Consider the following 18,607-nt stretch of genomic DNA (forward strand, 5'->3'; position numbering starts at 1 on the left):
TGGAAAGTCCCGTTTTTCTCTGCACTGAACAGCCAGAAAAAGAAACAAAGTTTCTAACTTAATTGGCTTTTGGCAGAGAGCTGAGAACAGCCACAGCTGCAGATAAGATACTTTGATAACAATTTCGAGATAAGTAAATAATAATTGTAACAAGATAAGATAACAGGTCCCTTGGGAGAAGTTAGACTCACAGCTTAAAGGGCAATTCACCTTCATTAGTCCATTCATTGTAATAACTGGAAAAAAAAACAGAAATATGTTCAAATTTTCATAACCTGACAAATTTTGTAAAATTAACATGGTAATTAGGGAGTGTGGCCACAAAAATGGGCGTGGCCAAGAATTCAGCGCACCAACTTTTTTCTCCCTCTTTTTATTTCCAACATGTTGGGAGGTGTGATAACCAGCAATTAGGCTAAACCCTTTCAACAAAAATACTGGCTCTGTGGTAGCATTATTGATTCCCTTAGACAGTACAGTATGAGGGTATAGCTTATTGTGTGCCCAGAACATTCCTTCTCTGTGTATTTGTATTTATACATATGGGAGGAGGAGGTGCCATATTGATTCCCTTAGACAGTACAGTATGAGGATATAGCTTATTGTGTGCCCAGAACATTCCTTCTCTGTATATTTGTATTTATACATATGGGAGGAGGAGGTGCCATATTGATTCCCTTAGACAGTACAGTATGAGGGTATAGCTTATTGTGTGCCCAGAACATTCCTTCTCTGTATATTTGTATTTATACATATGGGAGGAGGGAGGTGCCATATTGATTCCCTTAGACAGTACAGTATGAGGGTATAGCTTATTGTGTGCCCAGAACATTCCTACTCTGTATATTTGTATTTATACATATGGGAGGAGGTGCCATATTGATTCCCTTAGATAGTACAGTATGAGGGTATAGCTTATTGTGTGCCCAGAACATTCCTTCTCTGTATATTTGTATTTATACATATGGGAGGAGGTGCCATATTGATACCCTTAGACAGTACAGTATGAGGGTATAGCTTATTGTGTGCCCAGAACATTCCTTCTCTGTATATTTGTATTTATACATATGGGAGGTGCCATATTGATACCCTTAGACATTACAGTATGAGGGTATAGCTTATTGTGTGCCCAGAACATTCCTTCTCTGTATATTTGTATTTATACATATGGGAGGAGGGAGGTGCCATATTGATTCCCTTAGACAGTACAGTATGAGGGTATAGCTTATTGTGTGCCCAGAACATTCCTTCTCTGTATATTCTATTATACATTCTGTATAAATATTTTATATTTGCTGAAATGTGAATGTGTGACATATTTAATTCTCTTCACAGATTGAAAACCTTCAGGAGCAGTTGAGAGACAAAGACAAACAACTGATCAACCTGAAAGACCGAGTCAAGTCGTTGCAGACTGATTCCAGTAATACAGACACAGCCCTGGTGACGCTGGAAGAAGCTCTCTCCGAAAAGGTACCACACGTTCATTTAGACATTATTTTCCATAATAAAGAACTTGTGTGATTGTGTACTTTTGTGTACTTTTGTGTACTTTTGTCAGGTGCAATTGTCAGGGATAGCGGGTGCTGGGAGAGGAGAGAGGGTGGAAAGGGAGGAGAGAGGATGGGCTGGGGGGTTATAGGGTGGGCAGGGAGGAGAGAGGGTGGGCCAGGAGGAGAGAGGGTGGGCTGGGGGGTTATAGGGTGGGCAGGGAGGAGAGAGGGTGGGAAGGGAGGAGACAGGGTGGGCTGGGGGGTGATAGGGTTGGCAGGGAGGAGAGAGGGTGAGAAGGAAGGAGAGAGGATGGGCTGGGGGGTGATAGGGTTGGCAGGGAGGAGAGAGGGTGAGAAGGAAGGAGACAGGGTGGGCTGGGGGGTGATAGGGTTGGCAGGGAGGAGAGAGGGTGAGAAGGAAGGAGAGAGGATGGGCTGGGGGGTGATAGGGTGGGCAGGGAGGAGAGAGGATGAGAAGGAAGGAGAGAGGATGGGATGGGGGGTGATAGGGTTGGCAGGGAGGAGAGAGGGTGGGAAGGGAGGAGACAGGGTGGGCTGGGGGGTGATAGGGTTGGCAGGGAGGAGAGAGGGTGAGAAGGAAGGAGAGAGGATGGGCTGGGGGGTGATAGGGTTGGCAGGGAGGAGAGAGGGTGAGAAGGAAGGAGAGAGGATGGGCTGGGGGGTGATAGGGTGGGCAGGGAGGAGAGAGGGTGGGCTGGGGGGTGATAGGGTGGGCAGGGAGGAGAGAGGGTGGGCTGGGGGGTGATAGGGTGGGCAGGGAGGAGAGAGGGTGGGCTGGGGGGTGATAGGGTGGGCAGGGAGGAGATAGGGTGGGAAGGGAGGAGAGAGGGTGGGCTGGGGATGATAGGGTGGACTGGGAAGAGATGGTGGGTGGGTGAGACTCTGTCAAGATTTAAACCTTCACTGACATGAAGGAAAAGGCAAGATGGAAGTGATATATATATTTATTTTTAAATATTTAAATTAGAAGAATTCAAAAGGACAATAAAAATGTAACTTTTACCAGCCCTTATGAAAGGATCTTCAGGCAACCTTATTGGAGGAGATACGTATATCTTGGTTATATGGTTGGGGATAACATTTTTATCTAACAGGTTCTCAGGAGTTTCCTTTGTCCAGAAAATTCTCCACTAAGTCATTAAAGTCCGGCTAAACAGGAACCCAAATTTCTTCCCCTGTCGGCCAGCACCGTGTTTTATTCTATGAACGCTGCAGGGTGCCAACTCAATACAACCAAGGAGCCAGAATAATGTGACTGGGGCAGTGACACCCATTACTGCTGTAAAAAGAAAAAGAAAACATTAACTGAATGGAAAAAGTCTCACCAAAATATCATTTTAAGAAGCTCAATTCCTTCCTATGTGAGATGTTTCTTCCATCCGTCTGAGCAAGGCCGGAACTGCACATTCACTCCATGCTCCATATACTCCAGTACACAGTCCGTGTATTATAAAGCCCTTAGAACGTTCCTTCCAGACTTGATGTATATGGTCCTGGGGCCAAATATTGGCGTTCCTTAGTCGGGCAATTGAGCGTATCGATGGAATTCCTCGTAGAATCTCAGCCATTGAGCTTGTAGAAAGGCCAAACCTGCCAATATAAATAAACATGAAACAGAAGGTCACTGTTTAGATTTTATACGTAGTAGTAGTTGTTAATGACGGAGAGCGTCCTTGTACAGACTGCTGACAGCTACAGGAGTCACGTCTGAGCCGGAAGAACACTGCGAATTAAAGGGGAACTATCACTGGAATTTGCTAACGCTATTTGGAAAATCATTAGTAAGGTCTTTAATCTTAACGTCTTTCTTCTTCAACCTTCTTATGGTGCGACCCCTAAATTGAAGCATGAGCATTTGGCTGTAAAATTAATTAGGTTGGGTATCAGGGGTGTAACAAGAGCGCGCAGGGCCTCCGCGCTACAAAAACAGGCGGGAGAAGAAATAGTGGTGGCGAGAGGGATTTGAAGGGTATAGACGAAGTAAACCCTGCGGTCCAGGTCCCCCTTTTCCTATGGGGCCTGCTTCCTCTATAGTTACTCCACTGCTGGGTATAATACTGGTCTAACATGATGCTATGAATGGCCTAGTCAGTTATTTGGAATGCCTAACTGCTTAAAGGAACAGTAACACCAAAAAATGTAAGTATGTTAAAGGAATGACAATGCAATGTGGTGTTGCTCTGCACTGGCAAAACTGATGTGTTTGCTTCAGAAACTCTACTATAGTTTATATAAACTAAAAAATAAAAGAAATGGCTGCCCCCATGGCTACACAGCAGCTTGTTTATATAAACTATAGTAGTACTTATCTGTTATCTACTGTGTATCCTGTGCTTGAATGGCTGCCCCCATGGCTACACAGCAGCTTGTTTATATAAACTATAGTAGTACTTATCTGTTATCTACTGTGTATCCTGTGCTTGAATGGCTGCCCCATGGCGACACAGCAGCTTGTTTATATAAACTATAGTAGTACTTATCTGTTATCTACTGTGTATCCTGTGCTTGAATGACTGCCCCCATGGCTACACAGCAGCTTGTTTATATAAACTATAGTAGTACTTATCTGTTATCTACTGTGTATCCTGTGCTTGAATGGCTGCCCCATGGCTACACAGCAGCTTGTTTATATAAACTATAGTAGTACTTATCTGTTATCTACTGTGTATCCTGTGCTTGAATGGCTGCCCCCATGGCTACACAGCAGCTTGTTTATATAAACTATAGTAGTACTTATCTGTTATCTACTGTGTATCCTGTGCTTGAATGGCTGCCCCATGGCTACACAGCAGCTTGTTTATATAAACTATAGTAGTACTTATCTGTTATCTACTGTGTATCCTGTGCTTGAATGGCTGCCCCCATGGCTACACAGCAGCTTTGTTTATATAAACTATAGTAGTACTCATCTGTTATCTACTGTGTATCCTGTGCTTGAATGGCTGCCCCCATGACTACACAGCAGCTTGTTTATAGAAACTATAGTAGTACTTATCTGTTATCTACCGTGTATCCTGTGCTTGAATGGCTGCCCCCATGGCTACACAGCAGCTTGTTTATAGAAACTATAGTAGTACTTATCTGTTATCTACTGTGTATCCTGTGCTTGAATGGCTGCCCCCATGGCTACACAGCAGCTTGTTTATATAAACTATAGTAGTACTTATCTGTTATCTACTATGTATCCTGTGCTTGAATGGCTGCCCCCATGGCTACACAGCAGCTTGTTTATATAAACTATAGTAGAGTTTCTGAAGCAAACACACCAGTTGTACTAGTGCAGTACAACGCTCCATCATATTGTCATTCCTTTAAAACACTTTCATTTTTTTACTTTTCCTTTAACAGCCTAGATAAGTCTTTTTTTTATTTCATTTTAAGTTTATCCTCAGAATGTTCTCAAAATAATGAAGCTGATTGTACCCCTCCCATAAGCACCATTCCTGTTAGTACAGAAAACTCGTAGGATGGAGGAAGCAATAAAGTGGCTTCATGCTGATGTTGCCACTTGCCTATTCAGTGGAGCCCAGGGCCCCTGACACTGCAGCCTTTAAAGGGAAATGTTTCTCCAATTGAGCTACATAAAAATCAAAATATCTTCCTCATATCGAAAATGTAACGTGAATTGCAAAAGTGATCAAGCGAGCAGTTGCCGGATCTGGAGATATCTTCATTACTCTGTTCCCTGCTGGGTAATCAAGTCAACCATATGAGTATTCTAGTCAACCCTTACCCTACGACCCCCCAACCTAAAAGACATTGAGTAGTTGCCGATCTTGAGATAGCTTCATTAGACTGTTCCCAGCTGGTTAATCTAGTCAACCCTACGACCCCCCCTAATCTAAAAGACACTGAGTAGTTGCCGGAACTGGAGATAACTTCATTAGTCTGTTCCCTACTGGGTAATCTAGTCAACCATTTTGACCCCCCAACCTAAAAGACATTGAGTAGTTGCCGGATCCGGAGATAGCTTCATTAGACTATTCCCTACTGGGTAATCTAGTCAACCCTACGACCCCACCCATCCTAAAAGACATTGAGTAGTTGCTGATCTGGAGATAGCTTCATTAGACCGTTCCCTACTGGGTAATCTAGTCAACCCTCTGACCCCCCAACCTAAAAGACATTGAGTAGTTGCCGGATCTGTAGATAGCTTCATTAGACTATTCCCTACTGGGTAATCTAGTCAACCCTCTGACCCCAAACCTAAAAGACATTGAACAGTTGCCGATCTGGAGAAAGCTTCAGACTGTTCCCTACTGGGTAATCTAGTCAACCCTCTGACCACCCAACCTAAAAGACATTAAACAGTTGCCGATCTGGAGAAAGCTTCAGACTGTTCCCTACTGGGTAATCTAGTCAACCCTCTGACATTGAGTAGTTGTCGGATCTGGAGATAGCTTCATTAGACTGTTCCCTACTGGGTAATCTAGTCAACCCTCTGACCCCCCAATCTAAAAGACATTGAGTAGTTGTCGGATCTGGAGATAGCTTCATTAGACTGTTCCCAGCTGGTTAATCTAGTCAACCCTACGACCCCCCCCCCAATCTAAAAGGCACTGAGTATTTGCCGGAACTGGAGATAGCTTCATTAGACTGTTCCCTACTGGGTAATCTAGTCAACCCTTTTGACCCCCCAACCTAAAAGACATTGAGTAGTTGCCGATCTGGAGATAGCTTCATTAGACTGTTACCTGCTGGGTAATCTAGTCAACCCTATGACCCACAACCTAAAAGACATTGAGTAGTTGCCGATCATTAGACTATTCCCTACTGGGTAATCTAGTCAACCCTACGACCCCACCCATCCTAAAATACATTGAGTAGTTGCTGATTTGGAGATAGCTTCATTAGACTGTTCCCTACTGGGTAATCTAGTCAACCCTCTGACCCCCCAACATAAAACACATTGAACAGTTGCCGATCTGGAGAAAGCTTCAGACTGTTCCCTACTGGGTAATCTAGTCAACCCTCTGACCCCCCAATCTAAAAGACATTGAGTAGTTGTCAGATCTGGAGATAGCTTCATTAGACTGTTCCCTGCTGTATAATCGAGTCAACCCTACAACCCCCGAAACTAAAAGACAACTGGCCTTCAAAGAAAGAGAGTAATCCAAAATCAGCCAGTCGCTTCTCCCCAATTTTGTAACATTTAGTTTAGTAGCTGTTTCTGTTCCGTGTTGGGAATAAAATTGGTGACGTCTGATGCCTTTTTGCTCCTAAATCCTGATCTACGGAATTTTGTCTCTTTTCCCATAAATACAGATGTGGAATCTGCAGACCCAGAAAAGTGAGTGACGACGGCTCTTTTATCAATCAGATCCCACTAATCACTGAGTGGAGAATTAAAAAGCTTTCAGTAGTTGTGTTTATAGTGTTACTAACTCATTAACACCTCACTGTATAACCCCTTGCATGGCCGTCTCTCTCTGTGTCTCTGGAACTACACAAAGTAAAGCTAAATTAGAATAACCAGAGGGTCAGTGTGGCTCAGCCTTAAGGGAGAAGGAAATGGTTAATGCTCATGGGTGCCAATATGTTGGGCGATTCCCAACATCCGAGTCCGTGTGAGTGGATCCATGTTTTTGTGCTAAGGCGGGAAGATGGCCGACAGTAACGGAACAACGAGGCACTGGGAGTGGAGACTGCAGTGGATTCTCAATTGCGCAAACCACCCGTGGGCCCCGAGGGGATTCAGGCCCTGGTGCAGTCACACCCCGGTAGTTCAGACACTGACGGAGGAAAATCATGGGTCACCCTCCCCCTGCACAAAATCGCAGAAAGAGCCTGAAAATATGTTTTGCAGGTGGCAAAAGTCCCCAAATGTTATGCCATTCTCACTGCCGGTAAATAGAATGTCCCTTTTCCATTCAGAAAGATGTGGCCTGAGCTATTGCTCATGTCTAATGTTGGGCTCTCTGCTACTTGTGCCTTCTCCTAGGAGCGAATCATTGAGCGTTTGAAAGAACAACGGGAAAGAGACGATCGAGAGCGACTAGAGGAAATAGAAAACTACAAGAAGGAAAACAAAGATCTGAAAGAGAAAATCAACGCGTTGCAGGCTGAGCTGACAGACAAAGAGGTGCACTTCATTGGGTTAGATGCACATAAGGACTGGCCAATACTGGAGCAAATATGTCGGGGGACACACATGTTACACACCTATTACATACCTAGGGACAGAGACAAGGGGAAAGTGTTGGAAATGTCACCAACTCATCACCACCAGATCCTATCAGGGCCAGGCCAAGCCAACCAGGCACCCTAGGCAGCCACAATGCGCCCCACTCTCCCCAAATGTGCGCATGCATGGCCTGTAACAGAGGACAGGGTAGGGAAGAGTGTGACTGAGGGGAGGGCAGAGAGGATGTCGAAGGGGAGCATGACGGAGGGAGGGGAGCAAACATGAACTAGGGGTAGGTATAACCCTTTAACAAGTACCTGCTCAGTGCCCCCCTATTGCTGCGCCGTAGGCAGGTGCCTCTTCTGCGTACCCCTAGTCTCCAGCCCTGGGTCCTATAACTGCACTGTCATCTTGTATATACTAGGGATGCACCAAATCCAGGATTCGGACTTTTTCAGCAGGATTCGAATTCGCCCAAATCCTTCTACCCGGCCGAACCGAATACGAATCCTAATTTGCATATGTAAAATAGGGGCGGAGAGGGAAATCGCGTGACTTTTTGGTCACAAGACAAGGAAGCAAAAAATGCTTTCCCCATTCCCACCCCTAATTTGCATATGCAAATTAGGATTTGGATTCGGTTCGGTATTTGGCCGAATCTTTCGCAAAGGATTCGGGGGTTCGGCCGCACACAAAATAGTGGATTTGGTGCATCGATAGTATATACATCCCATTAGATATCAGATATTTGAGTCTCCCTAGATCAGCCCCTTGTAATAAACCCATAGAGTGGGAAGGTTTTTGGCCAAATGAGGGATATAAGAGGGGGGTGCGGGATTCAATTTGTCAATAATAATGTATTTATTGTAACTCATTATGCAAATGCAGACAAGCCTAATTGACTTGAAGGAACACGCCTCAACGCTCTCCTCCTCTGGAGTGAAACGAGATTCCAAACTGAAGTCGCTGGAAATCGCCATCGAGCAGAAGAGAGAAGAGTGCAGTAAGTTAGAGGCGCAGCTAAAAAAGGTGAGAAGAATGAGAAGCACTGAGCTAACAATGTCAACTACATCTCCCAGCATGCTTGGCTGGATGAGGATTCTGGGAGATGTGTAGGGAGGCGTATGAACATAAGTGAGTTGAGTCCTCTCTCGACTCTTGATCACAGGGTAGAGGAATCATGGGTGTGATGAGCCCTGAGTCCTGGGGAAGTTTATACAATGGCCGATCCACAAGGAGATTGCGCTTTATTGGCCCCAATTCCCCCACAGCTAAACATTAGAAGTGAATCTGTAGAAATAAGTCAAATCAACTGGACTTTCTCAATTCAGGCCTCCCTTAATAACTGGTTACTTATTGTTATGGTCACATTCACAGTTGTGGCCCCTCAGGAATTGATGCCTTTGCTGCTGTCATAATTAGCAAATTCAGATTCATGTAATTGCCTGTTACTACCACGTCTGATCATAGCAACACAAGACACTAATGAAATAACAAGAAAATAGACTAATACATCCACATTTAAAAATTAAAAGCATGTCAGCAACACAAGATTTTATGTTTGATTCAAATCCATAGGCTGAACCAATAGAACTCTGTATTCTATCACTTGTGTATTATAAGGGATAATGTACCCCCTACTGTAAATGATAAGGATATTAGAAGTCACTGAGGGGTTGTTCTGTGACCATTTAAAGGCACAAGGCTGCAGGCTGAGTTATACAGGGAACTCTGAGTATCACTCATGTATTATAAGGGATAATGTACCCCCTACTGTAAATGATAAGGATATTAGAAGTCACTGAGGGGTTGTTCTGTGACCATATAAAGGCACAAGGCTGCAGGCTGAGTTATACAGGGAACTCTGAGTATCACTCATGTATTATAAGGGATAATGTACCCCCTACTGTAAATGATAAGGATATTAGAAGTCACTGAGGGGTTGTTCTGTGACCATTTAAAGGCACAAGGCTGCAGGCTGAGTTATACAGGGAACTCTGAGTATCACTCATGTATTATAAGGGATAATGTACCCCCTACTGTAAATGATAAGGATATTAGAAGTCACTGAGGGGTTGTTCTGTGACCATATAAAGACACAAGGCTGCAGGCTGAGTTATACAGGGAACTCTGAGTATCACTCATGTATTATAAGGGATAATGTACCCCCTACTGTAAATGATAAGGATATTAGAAGTCACTGAGGGGTACTGTGATCATGTAGGTATGGGATCCGTTATCCGGACGCCTGTTATCCAGAAAGCTCTGAATCTCCAGAAAGCCTCCCATAGACTCCATTTTACCAAATTTTTAAAAAACGATTTCCTTTTTCTATGTAATGATAAAACAGTCGCTTGTACTTGATCCCAACTAAGATATAATTAATCCTTATTGGAAGCAAAACCAGCCTATTGGGTTTATTTAATGTTTACATGATTTTCTAGTAGACTTAAGGCATGAAGATCCAAATTTCAGAAAGATCCATTGTCCAGAAAACCCCTAGTACCTAACATTCTGGATAACAGGTCCCATACCTGTACAGTGCTCTAAATGACCCTGACTGTAGCTATCCCAGCCAAATGAATGAAAGCTCTGTAGCATAATAATAATAATAATAATAATAATAATAATAATAATAATAATAATGTGTATTTCATGTGTTACTGTGTGTTTATGATGAGGAATCACAGGTTTGGCTACGAGCACTTCTGGAGATGAACTGCAGCTCTACCCTGTATTATCAAAGGGGAGGCCCATATTAAACATGTAACATGAGTAAGAATAAAGCAACACAAGCCATGTCCTTCTGCATCAATCCATTCTCTTGTAGGATTGGTCCTTGTGCCCCGACTTTACTGACTGTCGCCTGTGTTTGTGTGTTTTGCCTCTGACTATGTTTTTCTGTGCCAGTGCCCTGGGTTCGTTGAGTTAATCCTGAATCTTCTTTTCCCGTCTGTTCCTTCCCGACTTTCCCATGTAGCAAGCTGAGCAGTTGTTCAATCAGATGTACGACCCCGTAAGTCCTTTTTCTCTCTCGCCCATCAGTGTCACCCATTAACGCATGTCGCCTCACACCATGTGCAGAATCGCTGGCACGAAGCTTCGCGGCGCCTCTCCAGCCGTCACTGGGGCAACATAGGGGCTAAATTGCACAAGTGCAGTTGCCAGTAGCAACTAGTCTAGAGTTACTATTGAACAGTGAACTACCAGTCGGATGAAAGACCCATTTGTTGCTACAAACAATTTCCCTTGTGCAGCTTAAATGTTTATAAATGAGCCCTAATCATCGTATCATAGACGTAGCTTGGACCGCACATAACTATAAGATGCTCGCTACAACTCCGCATGTGCATGTCCGAAGCGCCTTTTGCATGTTGCTGCATCCTTTAGACTTTCAGCTATAAATATAATATAAGCAACTTCCTCCTTCCACTTTAACAAAAATGCATAGAATATAAATATTCTGTGTTTTTATTAACTAAATGGGCAAGACTAAGGGGTATATTTATCAAAGAGTGAAGTTAATACTGAAGTTCCGCCACTAGAGTGAAATTCCGCCACTCTCCATTCATTTCAATGGGATTTTTATAGGCGTATTTATCAAAGGGTGAACTTTCACTTTCACCTATTGATAAATACGCCTTTCAAAATCCCATAGAAATGAATTGAGAGCTGCGGAATTTCACTCTAGTGGCGGAACTTCACTCTTTGATAAATTTACCCCTTAAACGGGGGCATCTAACTCCAGCAGTGGACAGAATTAAGGCATTGATGGCAGGTGATAGTGGGAGGGACAGAGAGTCTCTAACCTTGTAAGTGGGAGGGGCTAAAACACTAATGGCAGCTTACAGGAGAAGGGGTAGAAAGTCTGTGACTCAAGCAGTGGGTGGGACTAGAACTCTCTGATGGCAGCTTACAAGGCAAGAGGAAGTGGTCAGAGTCTTAATTGAACTTGGGAAACCCAGGGGGACTTTGTTTCGATAAAAGATAGATGGCTGATGACGAGCACGCTAAAGATTTCTGCTTCAAAAGTCAGATTATGGTTAAATCTTGTTAAATCTTGTTATCAGCTATAATTTGTCAAGTCACTTGTGCCACAAGTAGGAATGTGTCGCCTGTTGTCCAATGACCGAAACTATAGTCAGAACACAAGGTGGTATCTTATAGGGGGCAGGGGGGTTGGTTAATTCATATTAAAACATTGTCACACTGATACTTGGAGAATAGTTAATTATAAGAAAAATAGAAAAAGAAACCCAACCAATAGTTGCTGTTCTATAATTATCGAAAAATTCTGATACTTTTATAGAGAATTAATTAAATAAATAATGTGCTAAAAATTGAATTAAAGTGCTAGTGCAGTTATGATAACATTAAGTTATCCTAAACAGTTTCAAGTAAAAAAAAATTGATAAGAATGATCAATTCAATTCATCTATGAATTAATAATACTTCCTAAATGTATCCACAAATTAACAAACAATTGATTATCTAATTAAAGTGCAGTGCAATAATTTAAAGTGTTCGACCTAGAAAATTAGTTAGCTAATTAAAAAGTAGTATAAAAATGACCAAACTTGATAGTGGGTTAAAAAAATCTGTAGTCACAATCCATAAAATCGTTAATAGAAATAGGAATATTTTATGGATTGTGACTACAGATTTTTTTAACCCACTATCAAGTTTGGTCATTTTTATACTACTTTTTAATTAGCTAACTAATTTTCTAGGTCGAACACTTTGAATTATTGCACTGCACTTTAATTAGATAAACAATTTTTTGTTAATTTGTGGATAAATTTAGGAAGTATTATTAATTCACAGATGAATTGAATTGATCATTCTTATCAATTTTTTTCACTTGAAACTGTTTAGGATAAATTAATGTTATTATGACTGCACTAGCACTTTAATTCAATTTTTAGCACATTATTTATTTAATACATTTTTCGATAATTATAGAACAGCAACTATTGGTGGGGTTTCTTTTTCTATTTTTCTTATAATTAATTGTATTTTCTGACTTTGTCAGACCTCAACCAATAGCCGATAAATAAAAAGTTGTTTTTGTTTGAATAAGGGCACCTAATTTGGGTTTTATTCTACTTGGAGAATATTTATTTGCATGAAATATTTTGTGTTTTATTTGAAAGGAGTTTAATGTTGTGTTTACCATATACTCAGCCCTATCGTATCCTACAACTTGCTCACTTACCGAATAAAAATTCCCACGCTTCGGAGAATGATTGATGTAACAAGCGCTTTAGCATTCATTAAATCATCCTACAAATAACTCATCTGACTTAACACGGAGACATATCTGGAGATGGCAGTGCTGGAGCTCAGAGATAAAGTTATTAGAATGTGATTATGTGATGATTGGGGAGGGATTGTGACCCCTCTGGCTCTTGCTGAAGCAATAAAAGAAGAGTTATTGTTATCACTTATTATTTCCTTATTCCCAAGGGGCCCCTTTCAAGAAATATTACAAAGTGAATTCATCTTCCAGTCATCCATTTCGTAGATTAGGAGTTTTTATCCTTTTTAATGTTATTTTCTCAACATTTATTCAGACAGAGCTGTCTTTGGGTCCAAATAGACATTACTGACCTTGGCCCAGCGCATACCTGGGACATCTAGTTGTAGAGAGGAAAATAATGGATGTCTGGTATTGGAGGGCAAGTTGGAGTCAGTAGGGCAAAACAACAAAAGCAAAGCAAGATGATGACAGCACAAAGGGAGTGAGGAGGGTAACGTGAAGGCAGTAGGTTATGATGGAGAACATTACAACAGAGCAAGATGGAGACAGTAGGACAGGATAGAAAAACTAAAAGATGGTAAACCAGACCAGAATGTGACAGTTGGATACAATGAAGGCACATGTGCAAGATGAAAAACAGTAGAACAAAATGGAGACAGCAGGACAAGATAGAGAAAGTCTGGCAAAATGATTTCAACAGGCAAGATGGGGACAGTAGGACAAGATGGAGACAGTAAGACAAGATGAAGACAGTAGGGCAAGATGGAGACAGTAGGGCAAGATGGAGACAGTAGGGCAAGATGGAGACCGAAGGACAAGATGAAGACAGTAGGACAAGATGGAGACAGTAGAGCAAGATGGAGACAGTAGGACAAGATGGATACAGTAGGGCAAGATGGAGACAGTAGGGCAAGATGGAGACAGTAGGACAAGATGGAGACAGTAGGGCAAGATGGAGACAGTAGGGTAAGATGGAGACCAAAGGACAAGATGAAGACAGTAGGACAAGATGGAGACAGTATGGCAAGATGGAGACAGTAGGGCAAGATGGATACAGTAGGGCAAGATGGAGACAGTAGGGCAAGATGGAGACAGTAGGACAAGATGGAGACAGTAGGGCAAGATGGAGACAGTAGGGTAAGATGGAGACCAAAGGACAAGATGAAGACAGTAGGACAAGATGGAGACAGTATGGCAAGATGGAGACAGTAGGGCAAGATGGAGACAGTAGGACAAGATGGAGACAGTAAGGCAAGATGGAGACAGTAGGGCAAGATGGAGGCAGTAGGGCAAGATGGAAACAGTAGGGCAAGATGGAGACAGAAGGACAAGATGGAGACAGTAGGGCAAGATGGAGACAGTAGGACAAGATGGAGACAGAAGGACAAGATGGAGAAAGTAGGACAAGATTGATACAGTAGTGAACGGTTGAGTTAAATTGTGGCATAATTATAGCAAGGTGAAGACTGTAAGGAAGTATGGCAACAGCTGTACAAGATGAAGATAGCAGGGCAACATGGAGGCAGTGGGGCAAGAGGAAGGCAGCAGGGAAAGATGGAGACCCTTGAGCAATATGGTTAAAATAGGGCACCAGTAACACATTAATACACTTTTGCTTGGCAGTTTGCTTTGTCTAATATGTCATTGTACCTACAGTATCTGTGTGTAATGCCTAATGTAGTGTATGTGTAATGCCTTGCCTAATGCTCAAGCTGTCACTAGTGTTGTCCTACTGTCATGACTCCATTGTTCCCTATAGTTCTCATCTTGCTCTACACTCACTACTGGCACCATGGCATCATTCTGTAGAACTTGATTTTGGATGGAAGTTGTAGGTTATATAGGTTGACGTGGTCCTTTTATATCTTCCTCCAGAACTGGTACAGCAGCCCTGTGCATTAGTGGTGTGTATATATATATATATATATATATATATATATATATATATATATATATATATATATATATATATATATATATATATATAATTATATATATATACTGCTAGGACTTTAGCTCCCATAGAAGTTGCTACATGAATGTTGGGCCCAATTATTTAAATAAAGTAAGACTGACCTTTTCACAGACTTTTTTCTGTGAATCTAGGGGTGGGTATGGCAGGGGTAGGGGTTGGCCTACAATTTCCTTAATTCCAATTCTGTAATTTTGGGAGCTATAATGGAATACTTGGTGTATCTAATGGAACACACAGGGGCAAATTCACCAAGATGCGAAGTTGCGCCAGGCGCAACTTCTCCGCGCTTCGCCGCACTTCGCCAGGCGTAGTTTCGCCAGCGCTCCGCAAATTCACTAAAATCCGAAGTTGCGCTCAGGGGTAGCGTAAGGTTGCGAAGTTGCGCTAGCGTTGATTCGCTATGTAAAGCGAAGTTACGCTAGCGAAGGCTAATTTGCATACGGTGCGAAATTCAAATTTCAATGGAGGAATACGTATCAGCACTACAAATGCCAAGAAAACCTTCAAATCAGCAAATAAAAATTTTATTTTGCCCTACACATGTGCCCACTGTCTAGGTAAGTTGCCATGAGTCAGGAAATGTAGGGGGGAAGGAGGGGAGCCCCAAAAAAAATTTCGATCTTTTTCAACCTATCACCCATCATGTAGAAAACACGCCAGCGTTTTTTGGGACTTAGAAAAAAAATTGACTTTTTTTGAAACAATCCCTATCTACTCTATTGCGCTTCGCCAGGTCTGAGGTGGCGAAGGAAGTCTAGCGTAAAAGGTAGCGTTCAGTACACTGCGCAAGTTAGTGAATTTGCGTAGTTACGTCGCTAGCGAAAATTCGCCTGGTGTAAGGGTGCGAAGTAACACTAGCGAAACTACGCCAGCGTTCGTTAATGAATTTGCGCAGTAACGAAAATGACAAACGCTAGCGAATTAACGCTAGCGTTCGGCGCTTCAGCGCTTAGTAAATTTGCCCCATGAGTGTCTAATATAAATTACCTTTACTTGCTATACCTGAAGGATTGTGCAATGTATATGCTCCATGCATTCCCCACTCCTCTCTTTCATTTATCAGGTATAAAGGGCGCATCACATTCGCTGTCATCATGAACCTTTATTTTTCTATCAGTGTCATGTTATTGAAGCAAAATTAAAATAATCTAAAATATTTTCTAGCTGAACTACCCCTCCATAACTTCCTCACCCGCTGTCCTGTTCTTGGAGAGAAATGCACTTCCACCCGTAACCACTAGGGGTTCCATAAGACAAACATTGCACTTCCTTAGAAGTTTGCAGGATTACCGTCTCCTTTCATGAATTCATTACAATAAACATTAACTCTGATGTTTTTTTTTTTTTTATTATTTCTTTGCAAAGAATTCCAACGTTCTCACAGCAGTTTTGGTATTTTTTATATTTTATTTCATTTTCTTTGTGCATGTGATTTCTTTCCTTCAACTTGAATTTAATGGCGTTGTTGCTTGCCTGCCCCGTTTCTCTTTTGCCTGCCCCTTGAAGACATCGGTTAGGAGTAATGAGAAGCAAGGGGTATGCTTTTGGTTCTAACCTTCCTTGTGTTCGTTGGTCTGTGCTCACAGTGCATTGAATAATGATATTTATATATTCCCCACGTTGTGATGAATGTCCGTGTGTTGCTGTGTCCCCTGTGTTTGTCTCAGTGCACGTAAAGTGTTTTATGGTTTATTTCCTCTCGTTTCACAATCATTGTTGCGTGTGAGGAAACAATCGATCCGACCGCCACACAATTTATAGCAGATTTTTTCGTTGGTGCCTCCGGGAGGAAAACTATTTTTCTCCTCTGCTTTAATTATTTTTGTAAAAGAAATAAATAAATTCCTTATCCAAATAAGTGTATTTTTTATATATAAATAAAATGGCTGATTGAATTGCGGGCCCCGTGATGAATAACTTCCATTGTGTCGGTTATAAAGCAACGCAAAAAAGGAAAAATTTTATGTCAGCTTTGGTTTCCTCACATCGCAACTTAAAGGGAAATGCAACCAATTATGGGTACAATTTTATCCTCCATTTATATTTCTATAAATATTATCAGACATCACAGTGCAAGTACAGTAAGTAGTAGCAGATTGGAGCTGGCAGTTTCCTAAACAGTATAGTCTATTTTATTTATACTTAAGGGTTGGGGGTTAGATTGTGCTAGTCTCTACTGAGGCACGCCTAATAGATAACATCACATGACACACAGGAAAATGTCTCACTTATATGAGAATGAACATTGTTGTACCTTATTGTCTGGAATAAATTTGGAAAATGGAGACAGTAGGGTAAAGTGGCAACATTAGGGCAAGAGGACAATAGGGAAAGAGAGATAGTAAATCAATTTGATTATTGATGAGTTAAGGTGGCCATACACGGGCCGATAAAAGCTGCAGACAGACCGAGTGTATGGTGGCCCCCAACGGGCTTCCCCGATCGAAAGTCGGCCAGATCTCGATCGGATGGGGTTAAAAATCCAGTTGGATCGCGGCCGCATCTGTTCATTGATGCGGTCCCGCGATCCGACCGCCCGTTTCCAAACGCTAGGATCCGATCGTTGGGCCCTAGGGCCCACGATCGGATCAGCCCGATATTGCTCATCTCAAGGTGGGCATATCGGAGGGAGATCCGCTCGTTTGGCGACATCGCCAAAACTAGCGGATCTATCCATGTATGGCCACCTTAAGATGAAGACGGGGAAAGATAGAGACAGTAGGAACAGATGGAAATAATAAGAGCCTTATGACAGTTTGGTAAAATTAAGAGAGTAGAGTAAGATCAAGGCAGAGAAAGATGGAGACAATAGGACCAGATGGAAATAGTAAGGCAGCTTATGACAGTTGGGTAAGATAAAGCGAATAAAGTAAGATGAAGGCACAGAAAGATGGAGACAATAGGACCAGATTGAAATAGCAAGGCAGTGTATGGCAGTTGGGTAAGATGAAGGCAGTAGAATAAGATGAAAGCAGGGAAAGATGGAGACAGTAGGAGCCAATGTAAATACTAAGGCAGTGTATGAGAGTTGGGTAAGATGAAGGCAGTAGAGTAAGATGAAGGCAGGGAAAGATGGAGAGAGTAGGATCAGATAGGAATGGTAAGGCAGTGTATGACAGTTAGGTAAGAGGAAGGCAGGGAAAGATAAAGACAGTAGGATCAGATGGAAGTAGTAAGGCAGTTTAGAGAGTTGGGTTAAATAAAGGCAGTAGATAAAGATGAAGTCAGCTAAAGATGGAGACAGATGAGCAAAATAGCAGTAAAGCAAGATAGAGACTGTAAGACAAGATAAAGAGTAAGTAACTTGGTGACAGTTGGTTAAAATGAAGACAGTAGGACAAATTGGAGACAGCAGAGCAGGACAATAGGATCAGATGGAAATAGTAAGGCATCTTACGACAGTTGGGTAAGATGAAGGCAGTAGAATAAAATGAAGACAGAGAAATATGGAGACAGAAGGGCCAGATGGAAATAGTAAGGTAGTGTATGGAAATTGGATAAAATGAAGAGAGTAGAGTAAGATGAAGGCAGGGAAAGATGTTGCAAGTAGAGCAAAGCAGCAGTAGAGCAAGATGAAGACAGCGGGACAAGGTAAAGATAATAAAGTAACTTGGTGACAGTTGGGTAAGATGGAGACAGTATGGCAACAGAGCAAGACAGAGACTATAGGCCAGATAGTTAGAGAAGGTTAACATAGAAAATAAGGACATAAAGTGACAGTTGCTCAAGATAAA

At 42.1% G+C, this 18,607-nt stretch overlaps 1 protein-coding gene across 15 annotated transcripts in view; it reads left to right on the forward strand.

Annotated features, from left to right (window-relative positions):
* The window catches only part of LOC108704587 (ERC protein 2), a 497,481-nt gene that overhangs the window by 130,431 nt on the left and 348,443 nt on the right, over positions 1–18,607 (forward strand). For 8 of the 15 annotated variants that reach the window (XR_005961048.1, XR_005961047.1, XR_005961049.1 and 5 more), the window contains 5 exons: positions 1,336–1,473; positions 7,456–7,596; positions 8,527–8,667; positions 10,619–10,654; positions 16,380–16,409. Coding sequence is in view for 1 of the 15 variants with exons in the window: in XM_041561864.1 (XP_041417798.1) it covers positions 1,336–1,473; positions 7,456–7,596; positions 8,527–8,667; positions 10,619–10,654; positions 16,380–16,409 (486 nt within the window). In the remaining 14 variants the exon portion in view is untranslated. The remainder of the gene's footprint in view (positions 1–1,335; positions 1,474–7,455; positions 7,597–8,526; positions 8,668–10,618; positions 10,655–16,379; positions 16,410–18,607) is intronic. The other 7 variants (XR_005961056.1, XR_005961057.1, XR_005961059.1 and 4 more) reach the window with 3 other exon arrangements.

This window comes from Xenopus laevis, chromosome 4S (assembly GCF_017654675.1).
Source record: "Xenopus laevis strain J_2021 chromosome 4S, Xenopus_laevis_v10.1, whole genome shotgun sequence".
NCBI classification, from domain to species: Eukaryota; Metazoa; Chordata; class Amphibia; order Anura; family Pipidae; genus Xenopus; species Xenopus laevis.